The sequence below is a fragment of the Lepisosteus platostomus genome, chromosome 3 (assembly GCF_059453375.1).
Source record: "Lepisosteus platostomus isolate fLepPlt1 chromosome 3, fLepPlt1.hap1, whole genome shotgun sequence".
NCBI classification, from domain to species: Eukaryota; Metazoa; Chordata; class Actinopteri; order Semionotiformes; family Lepisosteidae; genus Lepisosteus; species Lepisosteus platostomus.
Window position 1 is genome coordinate 33804087 of NC_142613.1, and position 20781 is coordinate 33824867.

A 20781-nucleotide genomic window follows, 5' to 3' on the forward strand; every position below is an offset into this window, starting at 1 on the left:
ACGGGCGTTTGTGTGTGCAGACATAGAGTACACATCCTGACCAGTACTGTCCAGTGTGTGATCCTGCCTTGCTGCTCTGTCTTCCAGAGTAGGATCTGGGTCAACACCTACCATGAATAAGCTGTTTTCTAATAATGAATGGATGTATTTCTTATATTGTATTTGCTTGGTCATATTACAGGTAGAGTATTGTCATTTATCTGTTAACTGAAACCTAGGATTTAAAGTTAATCCCTGTGATTCCAAACTCTACAACAGCTGGAACATCAGATGTTCTCTAACCCCAAGTTTTATATCCTATTCTGTAATTAGATCACATTTCCAAGAATTTGCTCTCTTTGGTTGCTATACATGAAAACATAAACAGTCTGTGGCCTATTATAGGACCACTTCATAAAACACCTACTGCTCCTTCATTTCATGTATTAAAAAGCTTTTTATACTTAAAAACAGGATTAAAAAATCTCATCATTGCCTCATGGTACTTCAGTTAGGTGGGCTAAATAGTTTTTCTGCAAAATGTTATGAGAATAGATATTCTTTTCTTGTGCTTTCCAGTGTTGACAGTGATCATGAAATGGATGGCCTTTATTAGATTCTCCAATCAAATTGCTAATCTGAATTCTTCCTTTGTGAGATGCCCTATTCTGTAAATCCCGGGGTCTTTTTTCCTATGTGTCATACCAGACAAAATATGCATTTTATTCCTCAGACTGGCTGTTTCAATAAAAACGGTTATATTGGCAGCCATGCAGTGTAATTAGATACTAGTCTGCTATTTCCAAGATAGAAATCTCACATTCATCAGATTTGTGTTGCTGTCTGTGGAGCAAAAAAGTGAATTTTTGATAGAACTTATCTTGACGATTTGAAGGCAAATAAGAAAAAGAATGGCGCACGCTGGTTTGAGGAAGGAATGGTTTATTTTGTCACGACTTAGATGTGCTTTGTGGGAAAAAAAATGCTTTCCAGGCCCTCCTGCTCATCGGTTGTGCCTGTTCCCAGCAGGGCTCTCTGCAGGAGAAGGAGGACAGTGAGCCGGACTCTGCCCTGTCTCAAAGCCCCAGTGTCCAGGATTGGTTGATCCAGGCCAGGACCACTCGCTCCCAGCAGTACCAGGACAGCATCCAGCGGCAGAAGGTACAGGCCCATGTTTGCGTGGTTTGGTTTTTATGTATTGATGATGTTTTCTGAAAGAGAAATCAGTATTAAAATGCTTGTTTTTTTTAAATTTCCAGTTAATTTGCAGGAAGATGTTTTTTAACTCTGAAATATCTGATCTTGAGCCAGTCATTAGACACAGACCTGTATCTTTGCATATTAACATCACATGGCTCCACAGGTTCCTCAGGTTCCACCTCATGCAGGTGAACTGTTTCAGAATGCTCAGAAATCTGGTCATTTCATTGGCTGGGAAGAGTTTCATGATTTCTAATTAAATATATACATGTGTTTCAACTATCATACTTATCAGACACAGCAGAAAGGACAAATCATATCCAAGTGCAGTCATGTAATTTGTGTGAGATAAATTTTGCAGAAAATTGGTATTACCCAAAAATGACACCAACAATGCATCTATAATTCAGGTTGATAATTCTTTGACAAATTTAGTTTAGTGAATAGGGTAAAGTTTCAAGTAAATGAAAGGTATTGATCTAAACAGAAAAGAATTATGAATAAATTTCAGTTAACTTTTCAGTGAAACAGAGGCCAACTTAATCAGGAATGACAGACTTGGGGCTGTTACTTACCTTTAACTTATTCAGCAGGCGTACTCTTCCGTGCTTGTGCTTTTTATTATTGTTAGCTACTTTATACTGTATGTCATTGATCATTTTACATTGTTGGCATTAACTGCTTGAGGTTTTTTAGAAATATAGTGTATGTAACATTATCAGTAAACAGCCAAAAAAAGCTGATTAGTGACTGAAATCTAATACTCATTTAAAAAAATTGACAATAAAAAGAATATGAATCATTGGAGCTACACAGAATAAAATAGTTTCCTGTGGAAAATAATAAATTAGAATTAAGAAAATAATTTTGTGAAAAAAGTCACATGGCAATGTCAGGTTTGAGTGTATAACTGGGAGATTTTGACTCATGTTTTCTGACTCCAATGTGTAAGTACTGTATACTTTTGGAAAAGTGGTCTGATATCAGAATTACATCTTGAAAAACAAAAGCTTAAAGAAAAGCCAGCCGAGAGAAAGATCCTAAACCTATCAATAAACCCTGAGATGGCGAGGTTAAGAACTCAAGTATTAAAATTACTTGGAAGCCAAGTCGCTTTTATGAAGAAAGGACCGTTTGTGTAATGCCTTGATTCCCATTGTGTTTCCTTGTTTAGGAGCTGGAGGAGCAGCTGGCGGAGCAGAAGAAGCTCCTCCAGTCAGTGGCGAGTCGCGGGGAGGAGCTGCTTACCCAGCAAGCCACTCCCAACGGAGTCAGGTAACCCGGCCTCCCATGAGCCAGTTAATGCTTGAGAACAGTTGCCTTCAGCTGCACAATGCCTTTCATCTCTAAGCATCCAAAAGAGCTTTATGTTTAACATTAGCTGTAGAAAGGGACCCAGCTCCACCCTGGGTGGCATACAGCAGCCAGTATGCACCAGGGGTCCCTGCACGGACATCATGTTGAAAAGTGAGAAGCTGCTTCACAACACTGAGTTAATAGTGTCAGGGGATCTTGCATGATGAGGCAGTAAAGGCCTCGGTCTAACATTTCCATCGGAAGATGAAGCCTCTAGTAGCAGTGCCCCGGGACTGTTGGTCCAGAGAGAAGAATGTCTCCTAGTGCTTCAGCATCACTACTTACAGCAGCATCCTGGTTTCCTCAGGGCCCTCCCGCTCCAGTACCAACCAGGGTCAGTCTGACTTAAATTTTGAGATTTGATGAGGTTAGGTTACAAGGTGGTAATGCTGCTGTCAGTTACCCACAGTACCGTATCTCCTGTGAAACTGCGCTGATGTTCTCTTCTCTTTGCCTTGTGCAGTGACATGCCTAACGTGATTGCCCAGGAGCTGGATTTGGAAGGAGAAAGGCTTGTCGCATTGGAGCAGATGAGACTGAAGTGGGAAAGTCTCAACAAAGAACTCAACACCAAACAGCAGCTTCTGCAGGACACACTAGAGCAAGACCATAGGCAGCCGGTACATTGCCATCTTATTTTCTTGTTGGGAAGGCCAGACTCTGTATACTGTATACGGACACTGTAAACTGTTCGTACATAATGTATACTACATATACTGTACCTTTTTTATGGTAATATTCTTTTTTGTAAAATATTTTTTTAATATGTTACTGTTATCTATATGGACTTAAGATAGTTATATTTTTACTCTGTACAAAATGCCATAATAGCACTGTCATTTTCTAAAAGGTTTTGTTAATGTGCTTATTAAGGTTTTTCTGTGCAAACATGAGCAAATAATGTTTTAAAATACATTCTTCTTATACAGATAACATAGTCAAAATGCATTTCTTATTAAAATCTTTTGGAATGAGGCACTCAATACTCCATCTCCTCTCTTTTTCAAAGCCCAAGCAATATTATTTTGAAAAGTTTTAATTTTGGGATTAATGTAACTACACCCACAAAATCATTAATAATTAATCCACAGTTATCACTTAAAAAGAGAATCTCACACCAGTCCTTGGTCAGGGTAAGAAGGGTAGCAGGTTTCTTAATGTTTAGAAAAAAACAATTGTCTTTTAAAGGTGATTATTATGGTATTTTATGCACAGCAAAATATAAATGTTAAAAGTACTAAGCCTATACAGTCCCTTACAAAACAATTCAGCTTGCTGCATACGTCCCACACCCTTAGGTTGCAATTGCTGTAAAATAGAACTTTACATTTACAATCTACTCCAGACTTAATTAAAAATGCTGATAGTATGTAAATAAAATAATGTTTTAAGAAAAATGAGACGATTTGGAATTTACACAGCAAGTAATGAACACCTTTGCTATGGCAAAGGTCTGTAAATCTGAATCTGTAAGTTGCGTTAGAATTTCAAGCCACATTTCACATAGTGATATGACAAACCCACCATGAATAAGTTCTATGCTAAGTCCATTTTTATCCCACTTTTACCAACACTACAGTATATCAAGGGAGTGCATTGCTTTGTATCCCATGTTTCCAGTTTCAGCTTCTAATTTAGTTGTCATCTCAACAGGTCTATAGCAGGCCCAGCAGAGTTTCGTCTGCAGGCCCGCTATTCAAAGGAGACACACAGGTTCAGGACAAGTCATCAGTCAAGTCTCTGTTCGGTGGTTTCAGCCAAGCCTTTGAAGAAGTCTCCTCTCAGGTACGGTGAGAGACCTTTTTTCCTTCTGTGCCTCCCTGTGTGTCTCAGTGCCATTTCTCAGTCTCAGTCGGGTTTTGTCCTGCAGATGGTGGGAATGGAGAAGCAGGGCTTACCTTTGGAGCAACAGCTCTACAGTGCGGCTTCTGCAACCTCATCCTGGGTGGACGGGGTTGAAAACAGCCTCTTTGCCGGCCCTGTGCTTTTAGCTGAAGACACTGAAACACAGCTCAGCAATCAGGAGGTAAGAAACAAGTTAGTTATTACTGTATATGTTGATGCACCATGTTTATTAAGTAGCTTTACCTGAATTTTAAAAATGTTGATGTGGGCGATGACACCAGTATAATAACAGACACGTAATTATAGAAAGTCCCAATTTATTGCTCAACACAGGCTCTATATCAGTTACACAGTTTGGCACAGGTCCAGCCCCTGTGGAGCCCGGTACAGTACATAGCCTCCTTGATTTTTCCCACCAATATTTGTATTATAGACAATATAATATCTACCAGAATTGCATCTGTACAGTACTTTGCAAGTTCATTTATCTTATTCACTCTAGTATGATTTAAAGGCTGTAATTGTACTTTATAAAAGTAGAAAAAAAACAACTTGGCATGATTTCAAAATCTAAAATATGCATTCTGTGTTGTGATCTGGCCAACGCAGGTGCTCGGCAAGGACATTAAAGAAGTGACAGAGGAGGTGGACAGGAATAAGGAGCTGTTCCAAGGAGCGGCGGTACTGTGTGAGGAGAACCGGGAGGTGATCGAGGACACACTCTGCTGCCTGCAGGAGCGTCTGGGCACATTGGACCTGGTGGTCAGCCAGAGGAGCGAGCACATGAAGGCCAGGCTGCAGGAGCTGACTGCCTTTCAGGCAAGACATCTCACCTGCACTCTTCATCAGGGGTCAGGGGGACCTTGCTGTCCCTGGAAATAACAGACCTTGAATATCCACACACTTCATCTTGATGATTGCTTTAAAACAAGTTTTAGTTCTTTTAAATTAAATTTGCATCTCATGAAAGATTTCGAAAACATTTGAAAAAGGTATTAGTTGTTGTCATATTAATTTTATCTAGGCAGTGTTAGACTTGCGGGTAAGGGACTCGTAAAGGGGAACTGCAACACTATTTTTATATTTGGGGGATAGAAAGAATCGGCATTGAGTGCATTTCAAACCACACTGAAAGTAAAATGGACACAGTACTTTCAATTCACATCACAAAATGGACAAAATTTCCAGTGATATGCAGCGCCATATTCTGCAATCTAGAACACAGCAACAAAATGTCCAGTGAGGTGAAGCAGCCTTATTGCATTGTAAACAAGAAGGTTTGTGAATACATCTACAGTATTTGAATCCAATAAAAATATTCCTCTCGACTTCAAGACAGTTTTGCCAACAAATACAACTTACCATGCATGTTACTCTGCATGGAAATCCTGTTAGGAACTTGTGAAATGTCTACTGTAGCCAGTAGCCATATCACCCTGCAACTCACAACTGACAACCCACTGAAGCTCAGCAGGTGTGAGCCTGGTCAGTACCTGGATGGAAGACCTCCTGGGAAAAACTAAGGTTTCTGCTGAACGTGGTGTTAGTGGGACCAGTAGGGGGCGCTCACCCTGCGGGCTATGTGGGTCCTAATGCCCCATTATAGTTACAGGGACACTATACTGTAAAAAGGCACCATCCTATGGATGAGACGTAAAACTGACGTCCTGACTCTCTGTGGTCATTAAAAAATCCCAGGGCATTTCTAGAAAAGAATAGGGGTATAACCTCGGCGTCTTTGCCAAATTTCCCATTGGCCCTTACCAATCATGGCCTTCTATTAATTCCCATCTATAAATTGGCTTCATCACTTTGTTCTCCTCCCCACTGATAGCTGATGTGTGGTGAACGTTCTGGTGCACTATGACTGCGGTAGCATCATCCAGGTGGATGCTGCACATTGGTTTTGGTGGTGGAGGGGAGTCACTATTACTTATAAAGCATTTTGAGCGTAGTGTCTAGAAGTGCTATACTGTATAAGCAATTATTATTATTATTATTATTATTAACAAATACAACTTACTGTACCTGTTACTCCGCATGCAAATCACGTTAGACACTTGTGAAATGTCTTATTTGCTTGTACATCGCATTACATTAGTCATTACAGTAACTGTGGCCAGAATACGAGCCTACATGGTACTTTCACAAAGTTCAGGATTTTGTGCTTGATTTGGAATTTGTAAAGTTTTCTATACCATCAATTAATTCATTTTGTTGCTGAGATTCAATAACTGGTCTGAGAAATTGGGACTGCAGTTTCTCTTTAATCAGGTAGACAAGCAAACTGCAATTACACTTTGTTCTCATGATGATAATGGGTCATGTTTTCATGTGTAATGAAGGACATCATTTCAATTCTTGTATCTGATCTAGACGGAGTTGAAGCTGCTCTTCACTGCCCTGAGTGAGAGTAAATACCAAATTCTCCAGAAGCTGGCAGATGCCCTAGACCGACCTGCTTCTAAACAAATGGAGGTACGCTGAAACATAATGATGACACAAAATGTGTTTCCATAAGGAAATCTGACTGTTGCAATAATGGTACTTTACTCTTCTATATGACTTTTCTATTTTATTTCCATTCAACAATGAGAAGACTCTTATATATAGGATTGTGCTATAATCATTATTAACAAGGCAGAGACACCATAGAACCAGATAATTTTAGTGACAGAATAGAAAATGAGGAATAAAAGATGTCAAAGGGGAAGTTTTGTAAATGTTTAATTAAACATCTAAATTAAAAAAGAAAACGAATTGTAATTCTGATGTCCTATTTTCCTGTAATACTTAACTTCTTTTTCAGTTTTAAATACGCTTTTTCATTTTCCTCCAGGCTATTGCAGAAGCAGAGGAAGGTTTGAAAGAATTTGAACAAAGTATCGCTGAGATCAAATCCAGAGGAGAAGAGTTACAAACTGACCAGGTTTCCACTCAAGAGCTTCTCAAGCTCCAGGTATTTCAGAATGTTATTGCTTCTTCCTTTGCCAAAAACTGGATCATTTTGTACTGTATCTATTCTGTCACGTATGTTAGAACTGTGTACTGTATATGTGTGGAATATTGTAATCAACAGTAGTAGTAACACCAGGGTCCATGTCAAATGGTCATTAAAGTGTGAGAGCATAGGTGAGAATTTGTCAGACATATTTTGATAAGTTAAGGGATGAAAAAATTGGGACTACTCAGAGCCATCTTGGGGCCTAAAGTTCTCTTGTCAGTGCTTTCTTTGTTCAGTTTAGAGCTGTCATGTGCGGTCTCATTAAATCTCCAAAAACAGTGCCTTTTAAGTAGAATAAAGCCGACTGCTATAGTGAGTGAGTAGGCAAGACCTGCATGTGCTTGTGTGTTGGTTGCAGGATGCCTACGAGGAGCTGGTGCTGACTGTGGGCTCACGCCGCAGCGGGCTGAACCAGAATCTAGCCCTGAAGGGCCAGTTTGAGCGGGCTCTCCAAGATCTGGCTGACCTGGTGGACACAGCTCAGGACAAGATGGCGGCTGACCAGAAAAAAATAGCCAGCTCTGTCGAGGAAGTCCAGAACCATCTGGACAAACACAAGGTACATTTTGCAAAGTAGCAAAGAAACAGATCTGAAGGGGTTTTTTTTTTTTGTTGACGGAAATATTTCACATTCAGTCCATTTATCTAACTTGGAGTTTTTTTATTTTGAACTAAATTCTAAAACAGGTGGTTTGTCTATGAGAGTTACACTGGAAGCTACATTAGAATGGATAATTGAAGTAATCCCCTGAACAGCAAAATGACAATGTCTAATGGTTGGTCATTTCTGCAGGAGTTTTTCCAGGGATTGGAATCCCATATGATCCTGACACAGACATTCTTCAGGAAAATCAGCAGCTTTGCCTTGCCCAGGGAGTGTCAGTCCCTCAACGAGGTGCTGGCACAGGCTACAGGGGTGCTGAAACTCGCCCACAAGAGAGGGGTGGAGCTGGAGTATATCCTGGAGGTGAGGAGTTACTTATCAATATCTATGCTGTAGTATCTCATCATTATAAATGTATATTCTAGTGCTGCTGCTTCATAGCTTGCGGCTCCTTAATTTAGTTGTGGATGAGAGCCCCTACAGGATAAACTTTGCGTGTTCTCCCCATGTTATATGGGTATTCTCCAGGTGCTTTGGTTTCTTCTCACCTGCTACCCCAAAAAGTATATTTGTGTCTGATTGTTTCAGGAAACATGCATCATTTTATCTAATTCTTTGAAGCAGCACGAAAGATGTTCAGTTCTACAATTTTACTTTTAGCTAAATTGAGCTAAACTGCTTTGATTTGAGTTTGTTCAAATTCAGTGATGATGTTGACTTTTGAAAATAACGCCTTCAGCAGAACTGATTTCTTTCAAGAAATGCCTGGATGAGATGCTTACATCCATAAATTATTAACTAAAAAACACGCTAGATGGGCCAAATAGCCTCTTCTCATCTGTAACCTTTCTTAAGTTCTTACGTTGTTAGCAGAAACAAAAGCGATTCAGTTTAACAAACCCTCAGACTTGAGAAGGAACTCCAGCCTGAAATTTCTGATGAACACTAAGACTCAATATTTTTATTATGTGATTGGTCTCTGTGTCATAGACATGGACCCATCTGGAAGAAGACTACCAGTCCCTGTACCGACAGCTGGAGGCAGTGGAGTGCAGTATCCCCAGCGTGGGGCTGGTGGAAGAAACAGAGGAGAGACTCACAGAGAGGATTGCACTGTATCAGGTAGTACATCCCATGTCCACACCTCACAGCCTGCTCTGCTTGGCCAGTGCTAGAGGAATGGCCAAAGGCCTGACCTTCTACTGGTTCCACCCCCCCAACCCCCCATACAAAATAATACAGGGGCATCTAATTTTCCTTAATAAAGCAGTTATGCCATACTTACCTCAATCAGACAGGTAGAGCTTACTTTACCACACACTTTACATTGGTGGTTTAAAGATCCTTGTACACCTGCTCCTCAAACCCACAAAATCAGTGTTCTCCACTTCTTGTACTGTATCTTAACTTTGGCAGAATTAATTTTTACACACTGTGGTTACATTGCTGCCTCGCAGGGCTGGGAACATGGGTTCAATTCCTGGAGTGCTATCTGTGTGCTGTTTGTACGTGCTCTCTGTGCTTGCATGTGTTACACTGGGCGCCCTGGTTTCCTCCGACAGTCCAAAGACACACTGGTACAGTAGGTTAATTGGCTTCTGGGTGTCTGTGTCCTGTAAAGTGTGTATGAAGCCTTGCCCCGTTGCTTGCCAAGTTAGGCTCTGACTCCCCCACTACCCTCTTTGAGTAAAGGGGTTAGAAAATAAATACATGGAATTCTTGAACAAAAATTGATTATTTTTTAAAATGATTATTTTTTACATATTAAGGTTTTTGCCACAAGGTCATCCATGGCACCAAAGTGTCATTTTCTGTGTGGTATGTTGGGAGGAGAATTTGGGCATGAATCCTCCCCCCCCCCACTGTTAAACTTTGGAAGAGATACATTGATGTGATAGATACTGATGATTTGTTTTCTGAGGAAGTGTTCAGGAATTAAATTTGTCTCATGATTTACCATGGGATATGACTTGGAGAGGGTCAATGTTTTGATTTCATGGATAACTAAATTAAATAATCTGTATTCTGTACATATTTGTACTTGTATTGCGATAATTTATCATGTACCAAAATTATTAATCCTTTAGCACTAAAGAACAGCTTACCATATAATTAATGATGTGATGTGAAACAAATAAGGGAGTCTGACTTTAAATATAACTCTCTAGAAACAAAATACAGATTTACACTAAGGTGAAAGGTGAAAAAGAAGCAGATCGAAACAATTTCTAAAAAAATAGAGAATTTTTACAACCTTAACTTGAAAACATAACATTACAGTATATGCAGTATGTTTTCACATAGTATTGAAACCATAATACAGTACATAAACATTATTTTACAGATTTTTACAGATTTACAGATTTTACAAACTGTTAAAAAATAAAATACTTTTAATGCACCCCTTAGTTGTCTTCAAACGTGGACAATATTTGATAATTTAGTTAAAGCCGATTGTATACCTTTTCCAAACAAATATTGATGAAACTTCTACCTGATGATAACTATTGATGTGAGTGTTGCATACAATGTAGTAGTACAGTGAATTGTGATTCCTATAAAGAGCCATATACAGGTTAATCAGATCAATGACAGTCATTTTAAAATAAATGGTTTACTTTTTATATTAAAATAATTTATGAAAATGTGTTGATTTATATGTATTTACATAATTTCTTATGCACAGGTCATTATTAGATATACTGTTTGGACAGATAACTTCATTTACTGTATTCCATTATTGTTTTGATTGTTTTCCATGAAGAGAAAACAGTTCTATTTGTCTATACCTTTACTATCAGAAATAATCTTACAAGTGTTTTGTTTTTATTTTAACTACAACTTTGGAGGAAACATCCAACAGTAAAACGATTCCTCACTTTGGTACCATGTTATAAAAGATGTGGAGACAATGGAGACATTAATCAGATGCAGTTTCATCACACTTTCTTCCTTGTTCCCCCTGGTCAGCGGCTGAAGACAAGTTTGACTGAGCACCAGCACCAGCTCTACCAGGTGCTGGATGATGGGAAGAGGCTTCTGATGTCCGTGTGCTGTCCTGATCTGGAGAGTCAGCTGACGCAGCTTGGGGAGCACTGGCTCAACAATACCACCAAAGTCAACAAGGAGCTGCACAGATTGGAAACAATCCTGAAGCACTGGACAAGGTGAGGTCTGGCTTGACTCAGTGCTGGAAATTGCGGAGGGATCAGCTTTTGAATTATTTTCATGGTCCTTGTTTAACTTTGATTTGCTGTCAGCACTTCCTCGAAGGTAGCACAGTGGTGCGTTGATTAGATTTGTTGCTTCCCTGTGCTGGGAACCAGCGTTCAGTTGCTGGGAACTATCTGTGTGGAGTTTGTATGTTCTCCTTATGTTCACCTCATGGGTTTCCTCCAGGTGGTCTAGTTTCCTCCTGCAGTCCAAGGACATATCCATAGGTTAATAGTCTTCTCAGAAAATTGGCCTTGGTGTGAGTGTGTGTGCTTATATCTGTGTCCCTGTGATGGATTGGCATCCCATCCAGGGTGTATTCCACCTTGCACCTGTTGCTTGCTGGGATAGGCTCTGGCCTCCCTATGACATGATTGGATAAAGCAGTTAGATAATGAATGGATGGAAAGTTCATGTTTGCTAACGTATTATTTCTGTTTAAGTAGTTCAAGTAGGGAGCTGTGTCAGTATGCGTAGGATGCAAAGGATCAAGTAAAATTTTATTCATGTAATGAAAAAGTCTTTACCAAATGTGATTGCTCACATATCATCACTTGTGTTTTGTATTGGTGCTCAGGTACCAGAATGAGTCAGCTGAACTGGGTCAGTGGCTCCGGTCAGCTCTGGACCGTTTGGAGTTCTGGGCGACTCAATCAGTTACAGTACCTCAAGAGCTAGAGACTGTTAGAGACCACCTTAATGCTTTCCTGGTAAGTCTTTTGTAAATTTGTTTTCTGATAGTTTTTTGGCATTGTGCTTTGTGGTACAAAAATGGGTCTGATTGAGGTCTTAAAAGAGATTCATTTCTCTTTTAGGTGAAGTTTTGTTCTTCTAGCTGTTGTTAGTATTGTATTGTATAGTACTGTAATACAATAGAATACAGCAGAGGCCTCCACCTGTAGGGCGGAGCGGTGGCTCTGTGGCTAAGGATTTGCTCCTGTGGCTGGAAGGTTGCCGGTTCAAATCCCGCCGCTGGCAGAGGAATCCTACTCCGTTGGGCTCCTGAGCAAGGCCCTTAACCCCAACTGCTCCAGGGGCGCTGTACAATAGCAGACCCTGCACTCTGACCCCAGGCTCTCTCCCTATCTGTGTGTCTCTTAGAGAGCAAGCTGGGATATGCAAAAAGATAATTCCTAATGCAAGAAATTGTAAAGGGTTAATAAAGTGTTGTTGTTATTATTATTATTATTATTATTATTATTATTATTATTATTATTATTATTATTATTATTATTAGTCCTGGAGTGAATCACTCTGTTAGCTTTTGTAGTTTTCTTTTCATTTGGTGGCAGAAGTATATATTAATCTTGACAGATTGTGACAATATTTGGCTGAGACCATGGTTGAAAATACCTGAAAAAAGAAGTGTGTTTTAGTATTGCAAAATGTTTTTGGGGGAAACGAATTCATGCATTAGCATTTTTATTGCAGCCATTGAACCCACAGCAGTACAAAATAATTACAACAGTACAGGGGTATGTTTTATACACTCCACCTTCCCTTTGAGCTAAACAAGTTCTGATGTGCATTGACAGAAAACACTCCATCCCCTGTTTTCTGAAGGTTTGTTGCTGTCATCACTGTCCTTATCCTCACCCATCTGTAATTCTGCATTTATGTGTTCTCTTCCCTTCATGCTGCAGGAATTCTCCAAAGAAGTGGACGCCAAGTCGTCTCTGAAGTCATCGGTGCTGAGCACAGGGAACCAGCTGCAGCGGCTGAAGAAGGTGGACACAGCGGGCCTGCGCTCGGCCCTGGCTCAGGTTGACACTCAGTGGGCCGAACTGCTCACACACATCCCTGTGGTGCAGGAGAAGCTCCATCAGGTACGGCGGAAACACACCCAACAGCCTCTTCATCTCAAGCAGACCACTAGGCTTGTCTTCGGATACTGTTCGCTTTTACATTGACAGGCTTTTAGGCTGCTTCACTCTTTTGACATAAAATTTGGACTACTTACTGTAGATATAGTTGTTTTTGCGTACATTTAAAAAATTAGGTTTATATTCTTTAAAAAAAAAAGTAAAAATAGCCTTAATAAATCAACAAAATAGTTGAAGGTGTTACGAGGTGTTGGAAGTATTGCATTGTAAATTTGAGGATAAACATGTTGATAAAGTCTGTATCTGGACTGAGACAAGCTGTAATTGCAGGATACTTTCATGTTCAAACTAGTGTACAGCTAGAAAAATTGACCTCAGCTGTATTTTATAGCTGCAAATGGAGAAGCTGCCATCTCGCCATGCTATCACAGAACTGATGAGCTGGATCTCACAGATGGAGAAAGTGATTGAGGAAGATGAGGAGAAGATCAAAGGTGTAGTCGGATCAGAGGCCATTCAAGGGTACCTACAGATGTATAAGGTACTTTTCTTCTGAAACCAAGATATTTCAAATGCTGAACAGAGTTTTGATTTCCTGTTTCCTCAGCCTATGTGCAAGATAAAACTGTATAAAGCAGTTTCTTTGGTCTATTTACTCTTTAGCTGTGTAATGGGTTTATGAGTTTAATTATTAGCAAATTAGACAAATTCACAGACTATTCCCATATTAGCCAATTTTCCAATTTTGGTAAAGCTGCATAAATAAATTCCTAAAGGCTTAGGACTGAGTAAACACCTGGAAGATGGCATTTAATATAGACAAGTGCTGTTACATAATGTACCCGTTTTGCTGAGCATGAGCTTACATAGACCTTATGTAAGTAAGAAATAAAAAGGCCAATGGACTGTTAGGATATGCAGCATAAGATTTAAATCAAGAGACACTAAATGTTAAAATGGTACAAAATTGTGTGGCCATTATACAAAATTTTTGGCCATTATAATGCAAAAAAGATACAGCTGAATATATACAGTAAATAGCAGCCTAGTTTCTTGAATCCCTGTATACATTCTTAGGCTCAAAGAAAAACCCCACAATGATGGGGACAATTGTATATATACTGTATATAGATACAGTATATACTGTATATACATACAGTATACCGTAAGTTAACCTATTGGACTATTTCAAATTCAACAGTTAAGCATGAACCAAAGGATAGAAGTGGAAATTATAATTTAAAACTGAGACCAGGAGCAGTGTTTTACACAACAGGGAGTGGGAGTGGCTGTGTTATTGATGCCAATGCCCTCATTTCTTTCAAGAAGCAGCTGGATGAGATCCAGGATCAAATAACTGCTAAAAACCAACTGACCAATCGATCTCCTTTCATTTGTAAATGTTCATTCGTCATTATGCTGCCTTTTTTTCTAGGGTTTTAAGATTGATATCAACTGCAAACAGCTGACTGTGGATTTTGTGAACCAGTCAGTCCTTCAGATAAGCCAGGATGTGGAGAGTAAGCGCAGTGATAAAACTGACTTTGCAGAGAGACTTGGAGTGATGAACAGGCGCTGGCAGATCCTCCAGGGCCTGATAACCGAGAAGGTAATCCATTCACGGCGTAATCAGTTTGGTTATCCCTTTTCCATTTTGCCCCCAAGCTTAAGATCCAAAATTTACATTTGTAATTGAAATTCACAGCAAGACATTTCACAAAACAGTGAAACAGTGTTATGGGATCTTGTTCTTTAATCAGATTTTAAACTTCGACATTGTAAACTAACTAAATGAACCCTTGAGCACTGGCATTGTACCAGTGGTCCTCAAACCTGCTGCCACTAACCCCGTGCCGAAAAAAGCTAATATGGCTCTCGACAATCTAAACAATTTTTGCCCCATCTCCAACTTACCATTTCTTGCAAAGATTCTAGAATGTGCTGTCATATTTCAGTTACATAACCACCTCATGGCAAATAACCTTTTCTAATCCCTCCAATCTGGCTTCCGTCAACTTCACAGCACAGAAACTGCCCTGGTCAAAGTCACTACTGATCTTCTAATAGCTTCCGATTCTGGTTCTCTGTCTATACTGTTAACTCAGGTGTTCCTCAGGGCTCAATACTGGGCCTCTTGCTCTTCAGCATTTACATGTTTCCACTTGGTCAGCTTATAAGATCACATAGCCTCAGCTATCATTTCTACGCTGATGATATTCAAATATACATCCATACCAAGCCTGACACTGGTGTGGCTTTCTCAATTCTGTCTAATTGCATCTCTGAAATAAAAACATGGATGACTCAAAATTTTCTTAATTGTGACAAGACTGAAGTCTTTCTTATTGGCACCCCCCATCAACTTTGTAAAGCCAATCCTGTAACCCTATCTGTAGATGGTTCTGTACTTGAGCTTCAGTCTAAATTGAAAAACCTTGGGGTGATATTTGATTCTGGCTTAACATTCAACCCACATGTTCAGCATATTGTCAAACCATGTTTTTTTCACCTCAGAAATATCGTTAGACTACGCCCTATGCTATCACTAATCGTGGCTGAAAAGCTGATCAACACATTTGTGTTTTCCGGAATTGACAACTGTAATGCTCTACTCACTGGGGTATCCAAATCTACATTGAACAAGCTGCAGTATGTCCAAAATTCGGCAGCCAGAATCCTGACCAGGTCTAGTGCAAGTGTTCACATTACTCCTATCCTGGAGTCCTTGCACTGGCTTCCGGTCAAATTCCGTGTAGACTTTAAATTCTCATGCTCACCTACAGTATAAGGCTCTGCATGGCTTTGCACCTCAGTACCTATCTGAACTATTACTGCCCAACTCCCCACCTCGCAACCTTCGCTCTTCTAATTCTGGTCTATTACCTGTCCCCCAAGTCCTTATACATTGTGTGGGTGACAGGGCCTTCTCCTGTTATGCCCCCAAGCCCTGGAATTCTCTCCCCAAGGATATCAGAGAGTCACCTTCTCTAAATTCCTTCAAGTCCAAACAAAAAACCTTCTTTAGAAGAGCCTTTACTTAACTGGTTTCATTCTTCACCCCTCTGCTTTTCTTAGTACCACCATCCACGGTCTCCTCTGTGTATTGTTATTGTGTGTTATGTTGTGTATTTTTATTTATTGTTGTCATTCTGTAAAGCGCTTTGAGAAGCCACCTTTAAAGGTGCTATATAAAATTATCATTTATTATTATTTGCAGAATGCTCAACAGGCATTGAGATACACATTTTCTTTTTATTTACCTACTGTATGTTAAGGTCCATTTTACAAAGTAACAGAACGTAAAACAAGTGGAGGAGGAGGATTTAGTTTAGTCACGTTTTTTTCATATTCATTTCTTTAGTGAAAAAACTTCAATTTGTAAAGATGTTTGTAATTTTATTACTACTTTTTACGTGATTTGGAAGATGTATATTGTATTTACTGTATTGATTTTTATAAATAAAACAGCAAAATCCTCAGCTATGAATATATCACAAACTGTGGTTTACTTTAGGAAGGTTCTGTATTGTCCCTGTAATATTTCAGAGCTCTAGATTCTGAAGTGATAGTCATGATTTTAGATTGTACTAAGGTAGGTTTTCAATTGCCCTGACTTTGTCATTAGATCCAGCTGCTGGAGGGCTTGCTGGAGTCATGGCTGGAGTACGAGAGCAGCGTGCAGAGCCTGAAGACCTGGTTTACTGCACAGGAGGAAAGACTGAAGAAGAAGCACAGGATTGAAGATGTGGCCTCTGTCCAAAATGCACTGAAAGACTGCCAGGTGAGCACAAATAGTGCATTTCACTCATCGACGCCTAAAAAACTCGAAACAAGAGTTATAAATGTATATTTATCATTTATGTTTGATCTACCAAGCATACCAGTGTAATTCCACAAATTATTTTATTTGCTTAGGGACTGGGTTGTCTCAATAAATTGGCATAATTTAAATTTAAAGAATTTGAAATTTAGTTTAATTTCCTGATTTCACCTTCTTACAGGTTAACTTATAATAAAGTTTCATCATTCTTAAGTGTTGAAGAGCACGGTACTTAGAAAGTTTACAGGTATTATTATGCATAGTCCACAGATGCTAGATATTCTACTTTAACTTTTTTCCCCACAATAGTAACATCAGTCATTTCTGTCTAAAAATTCTGAGCGATGCTTTTTCAAATGACGATATTCAGGCAAATACCGCTTGTATAATAAATGATTAAAAGTAAGTTTTATGTAAATGGGTTCAATTATTTTTATTTGTACTGTATGTTTTTCATAGAGACTAACCAAAAGGGAAAATGTGATTAGCTATCTGAAACTCTGCAGCAGTGGTCTTGCAATTTTCCTTGTTAATGCTGCTTCTATGCAGGAGCTTGAGGAGATGGTCAAGGAGAAGGAAAAGGATGTTGAGAAAGTGGAAGAACGTGGCTGCTCTCTGATACAGAACACAAAAGAAGAAGCCTGTAATGTTGTTATGGAAACACTGCAAGGGCTCAATCACAGCTGGGCTAATCTGGATCACCTGGTATGATGAAGGTTATTTATGAGTGTGTGTATTTGTGCTCTTATTGAATTGAATAATAGCATAAATGTTGACTCCATTACAAATAGTTGTCAAGTAACCTGCTCCTGGATTTTTATTCCAGCACTTGAGTAAAAGAAAAAACATATTCCACATATTGTTTGATTCATATATCGATACTCTAGCTGGTGCACGTTTTGTACAGAACCTTTACATCTCCAGGACTAAGAAGCGTGCTGGCAGGATGATTGCTGACTCCTCTCATCCTGGCCATCATATTGTTCAATGTCTCCCATCAGGGAAAAGATTTAGGTTAATTAGCACCAGGACCACAAGACACAAAAACAGCCTTTTTCCCCAGGCAGTGACTCTTATTAAGCACTCCTATTAATCACTCAACATTACTAAAATTTGTTTTATTAAAATTGAATATTGATTACTTAGTTTACAACTATGGCATTATGTGCATTAATAATATTATCTGTATATGGATATTTATTATGGACAGTTTTTTTATCATTTACAAATATGTATATATGTATGGACTTATCACATGTATGTAGAGTTCAGACACATTCTTGAAGTGCAATTGAAATTTTTCCGTTAATGTCTGAAATGTATGTCGTGTTTTAGCATGTTTTATGTGTCTATGTATATATGGTATGTCTGTATGTGTATAGTGTATGAGCAACTCACCAAGTAAAGTTCCTTGTAAGTGAAAACTTACTTGGCCAATAAAGTGATCTATATTTCATAATGCAGCAGAGAAAGGTGAGGGTGTGAAGTGTGTTATTCTGATGTTCAGAGAAGGTTCAATCTGTTTGCCTTGCATTGCAGATTGGACAGCTGAAGATCAGTTTGAAGTCAGTGCTGGACCAGTGGAACTTGTACAAGAAAGCCTCAGAGGAGATCCATGGCTACCTGATGGAGGGGAGGTACTCTGTGTCTCGGTTTCGCCTTCTCACTGGCTCTCTGGAGGCCGTCAACGTTCAAGTGGAAAACCTCCAGGTAGAAAGAAAATCTAATTTGAGTTCCGTTTTCTTTCCATCTCTATTTACAGATTTCAGTCTTCTCTTATTCTTAATTCTCAGCCTCATTCTTAGTAGTGTTTATTCTTTTTCTACTTTTCAGTGTTTAATTGGTCTTTACTTTACTTTGTCCTAAATCTACTCTCATTCTGGGTTTAAAAAATACATTGTTTTGTAGGCCCTTCAACCTTAGTACAGTACAGTCTTAGGATAGTGTCTCCGTTTTCATGTTAACTACTATAAGTCCTTAGCTTATGCATGAATAATATAATGATATCTACCACAGCATTTGTTGTATTTAATGTGATCCAAAACATTTTTTTTCCTTAATTATATTGTTCTAAATCTTCTAGACTCACGAATGTAACTTAGTGGCATTCATAATACGTTTTTGTGCATACTTCTGTAATGTAGTAGCTGTGGTATTCTCCAAGTTTGTGTTGAGCTTTGCTGTTGTGTCTCTGCCTCCACTAGAATCTTCAAGAGGAGCTGGAGAAGCAGGAGAGCAGCCTGAGGAAATTTGGCTCTGTCACACACCAGCTGCTGAAGGAGTGCCACCCATCTGTCGCAGACACTCTCAACAACTCTCTGAAGGATGTGAACATGAGGTAAACACAGAGCTGAAGGCCGCCTGCTTGTCAGGACACATGCTTTTAAAGTAGACTAGTACCAGGACACCAGCTGTTTACACTTATTAAGCCTTCTTGAGTAGTTTGACCTTATAAGAATGGCAACTGGCATTTTTGTGCAGGCGTTTTTCACAAGTACCAGCCCCTTGGTGCTTTAGTGAAGAAACCAGAACATAACTTCTTATGTAGTCATGACCTGATTCATAGGTCCTCCTGTACACAGAAAATATAGATTTCAGACACTGTCTGAAAACTATAGTATAGGAACAGTTTACTATATATTTTAATAACCTGCAAAGGATTTACCAAACTGTCAGAAACACCTTAACACCTTGTTGAAGCCACATTACTGTGCAACCTTTGTGGATATCCTGTCTAAATATGACTTCAATTAGTCAAGTATTTGTAGCCCTTTCTACACTTGTACCGTATGTGGCTGTTTTGTACGTACAGCAAGTGGAAATATTAAATACACTGTATTGATGTACTGCAAATGAAAAAATGACAAATGCTCCGACTGTATCCTGTCAGATGGAACTGCCTGCTGGAGGAGATCGCAGAGCAGCTGAAGGCCAGCAGGGCCTTGCTGCAGCTGTGGCAGAGGTACAAGGAGGTGTACGGCCAGTGCTCTTCAGCTGTGCTGCGGCAGGAGGAGCACGCCAACGAGCTACTGAAAACGGCAACCAGCAAAGACATTGCTGATGAGGAGGTCTCCGCCTGGATTCAGGACTGCAGTGTAAGTTGAGTGGAGCACCAGTAGAAGAAGCTCAGCAGTTCAGCTCTGGGGGAATGTACTGTTCTTGTTGCAAGAGACAGAAGGAACAATCAGATCACCTAGTGCTTGGTACAGTAAAGCTTGCCATGGCTTTACTGTTTCAAGATGCTTTGCAGTCACCTCACTTAGTTTTCTGTACACACATCTTCCCTGGATTCCCCATCTTACTGTATGACGGATACAGAAATAAATGCAGTATTCGCTTTGAGCAAGTAATTAGGTTATGTTTTGATATTTGTGGCCTTTAGTTTTGAAGCTATCCTTGGAATTCCAGCTTTGCTGAAGTGAATTCTTGACCATTTCAAACCATATTCTCTGCTAGACTGTGTTTCATATTTGGTCAGACTAATGCCTGCCACTTTATTTTAATGTGCTCAAACAACTGTAACTGCTGTCTTTTGAAATGAAAGCTGTTGTTGTCTTTCAATGAAAGCTTTCATTCCTGTCCCACAGTACTTTCAAATCTACATCTCTGCACAAAGAACAGAGCTTCTGAGACACAGTCAGATGGTTTCTTGTTCAGTGGTGCAGTCCAGGATACGCTGGCAGCAAAGGATGTGCCTCAAACAATCCAGCCTTTTCATCTCTGCCTTTCTCCACTTATGCACTTGCTGTTCATTCTTATTGGCAATTTGTTTTCTCTGCAGAAATTTGCATATTGGTCATATTATTTGTCACAGGCAATGAAATATAATAATAATATTAATAATAATAGGGTGATCAATACACAAAACAAGTTGCTTTAGGCCTTGACATGACATAAACTCAAATGTTTGCTATAATTATTTAGACATTTATCAAAT

The 20781-nt window shown here is 39.3% G+C and overlaps 1 protein-coding gene across 17 annotated transcripts in view; it reads left to right on the plus strand.

Annotated features, from left to right (window-relative positions):
• The window catches only part of LOC148674773 (nesprin-1-like), a 229771-nt gene that overhangs the window by 157146 nt on the left and 51844 nt on the right, over positions 1 to 20781 (plus strand). For 9 of the 17 annotated variants that reach the window (XM_088625363.1, XM_088625374.1, XM_088625361.1 and 6 more), the window contains 21 exons: positions 1006 to 1140; positions 2354 to 2454; positions 2999 to 3155; positions 4189 to 4320; positions 4406 to 4561; positions 4990 to 5199; positions 6757 to 6858; positions 7220 to 7339; positions 7743 to 7943; positions 8178 to 8351; positions 8979 to 9110; positions 10959 to 11155; positions 11779 to 11911; positions 12845 to 13027; positions 13416 to 13565; positions 14460 to 14633; positions 16650 to 16805; positions 17394 to 17549; positions 18384 to 18554; positions 19049 to 19182; positions 19735 to 19939. In XM_088625363.1, coding sequence (XP_088481489.1) covers positions 1006 to 1140; positions 2354 to 2454; positions 2999 to 3155; positions 4189 to 4320; positions 4406 to 4561; positions 4990 to 5199; positions 6757 to 6858; positions 7220 to 7339; positions 7743 to 7943; positions 8178 to 8351; positions 8979 to 9110; positions 10959 to 11155; positions 11779 to 11911; positions 12845 to 13027; positions 13416 to 13565; positions 14460 to 14633; positions 16650 to 16805; positions 17394 to 17549; positions 18384 to 18554; positions 19049 to 19182; positions 19735 to 19939 — 3279 coding nt within the window. The remainder of the gene's footprint in view (positions 1 to 1005; positions 1141 to 2353; positions 2455 to 2998; positions 3156 to 4188; positions 4321 to 4405; positions 4562 to 4989; positions 5200 to 6756; positions 6859 to 7219; positions 7340 to 7742; positions 7944 to 8177; positions 8352 to 8978; positions 9111 to 10958; positions 11156 to 11778; positions 11912 to 12844; positions 13028 to 13415; positions 13566 to 14459; positions 14634 to 16649; positions 16806 to 17393; positions 17550 to 18383; positions 18555 to 19048; positions 19183 to 19734; positions 19940 to 20781) is intronic. The other 8 variants (XM_088625362.1, XM_088625368.1, XM_088625370.1 and 5 more) reach the window with 1 other exon arrangement.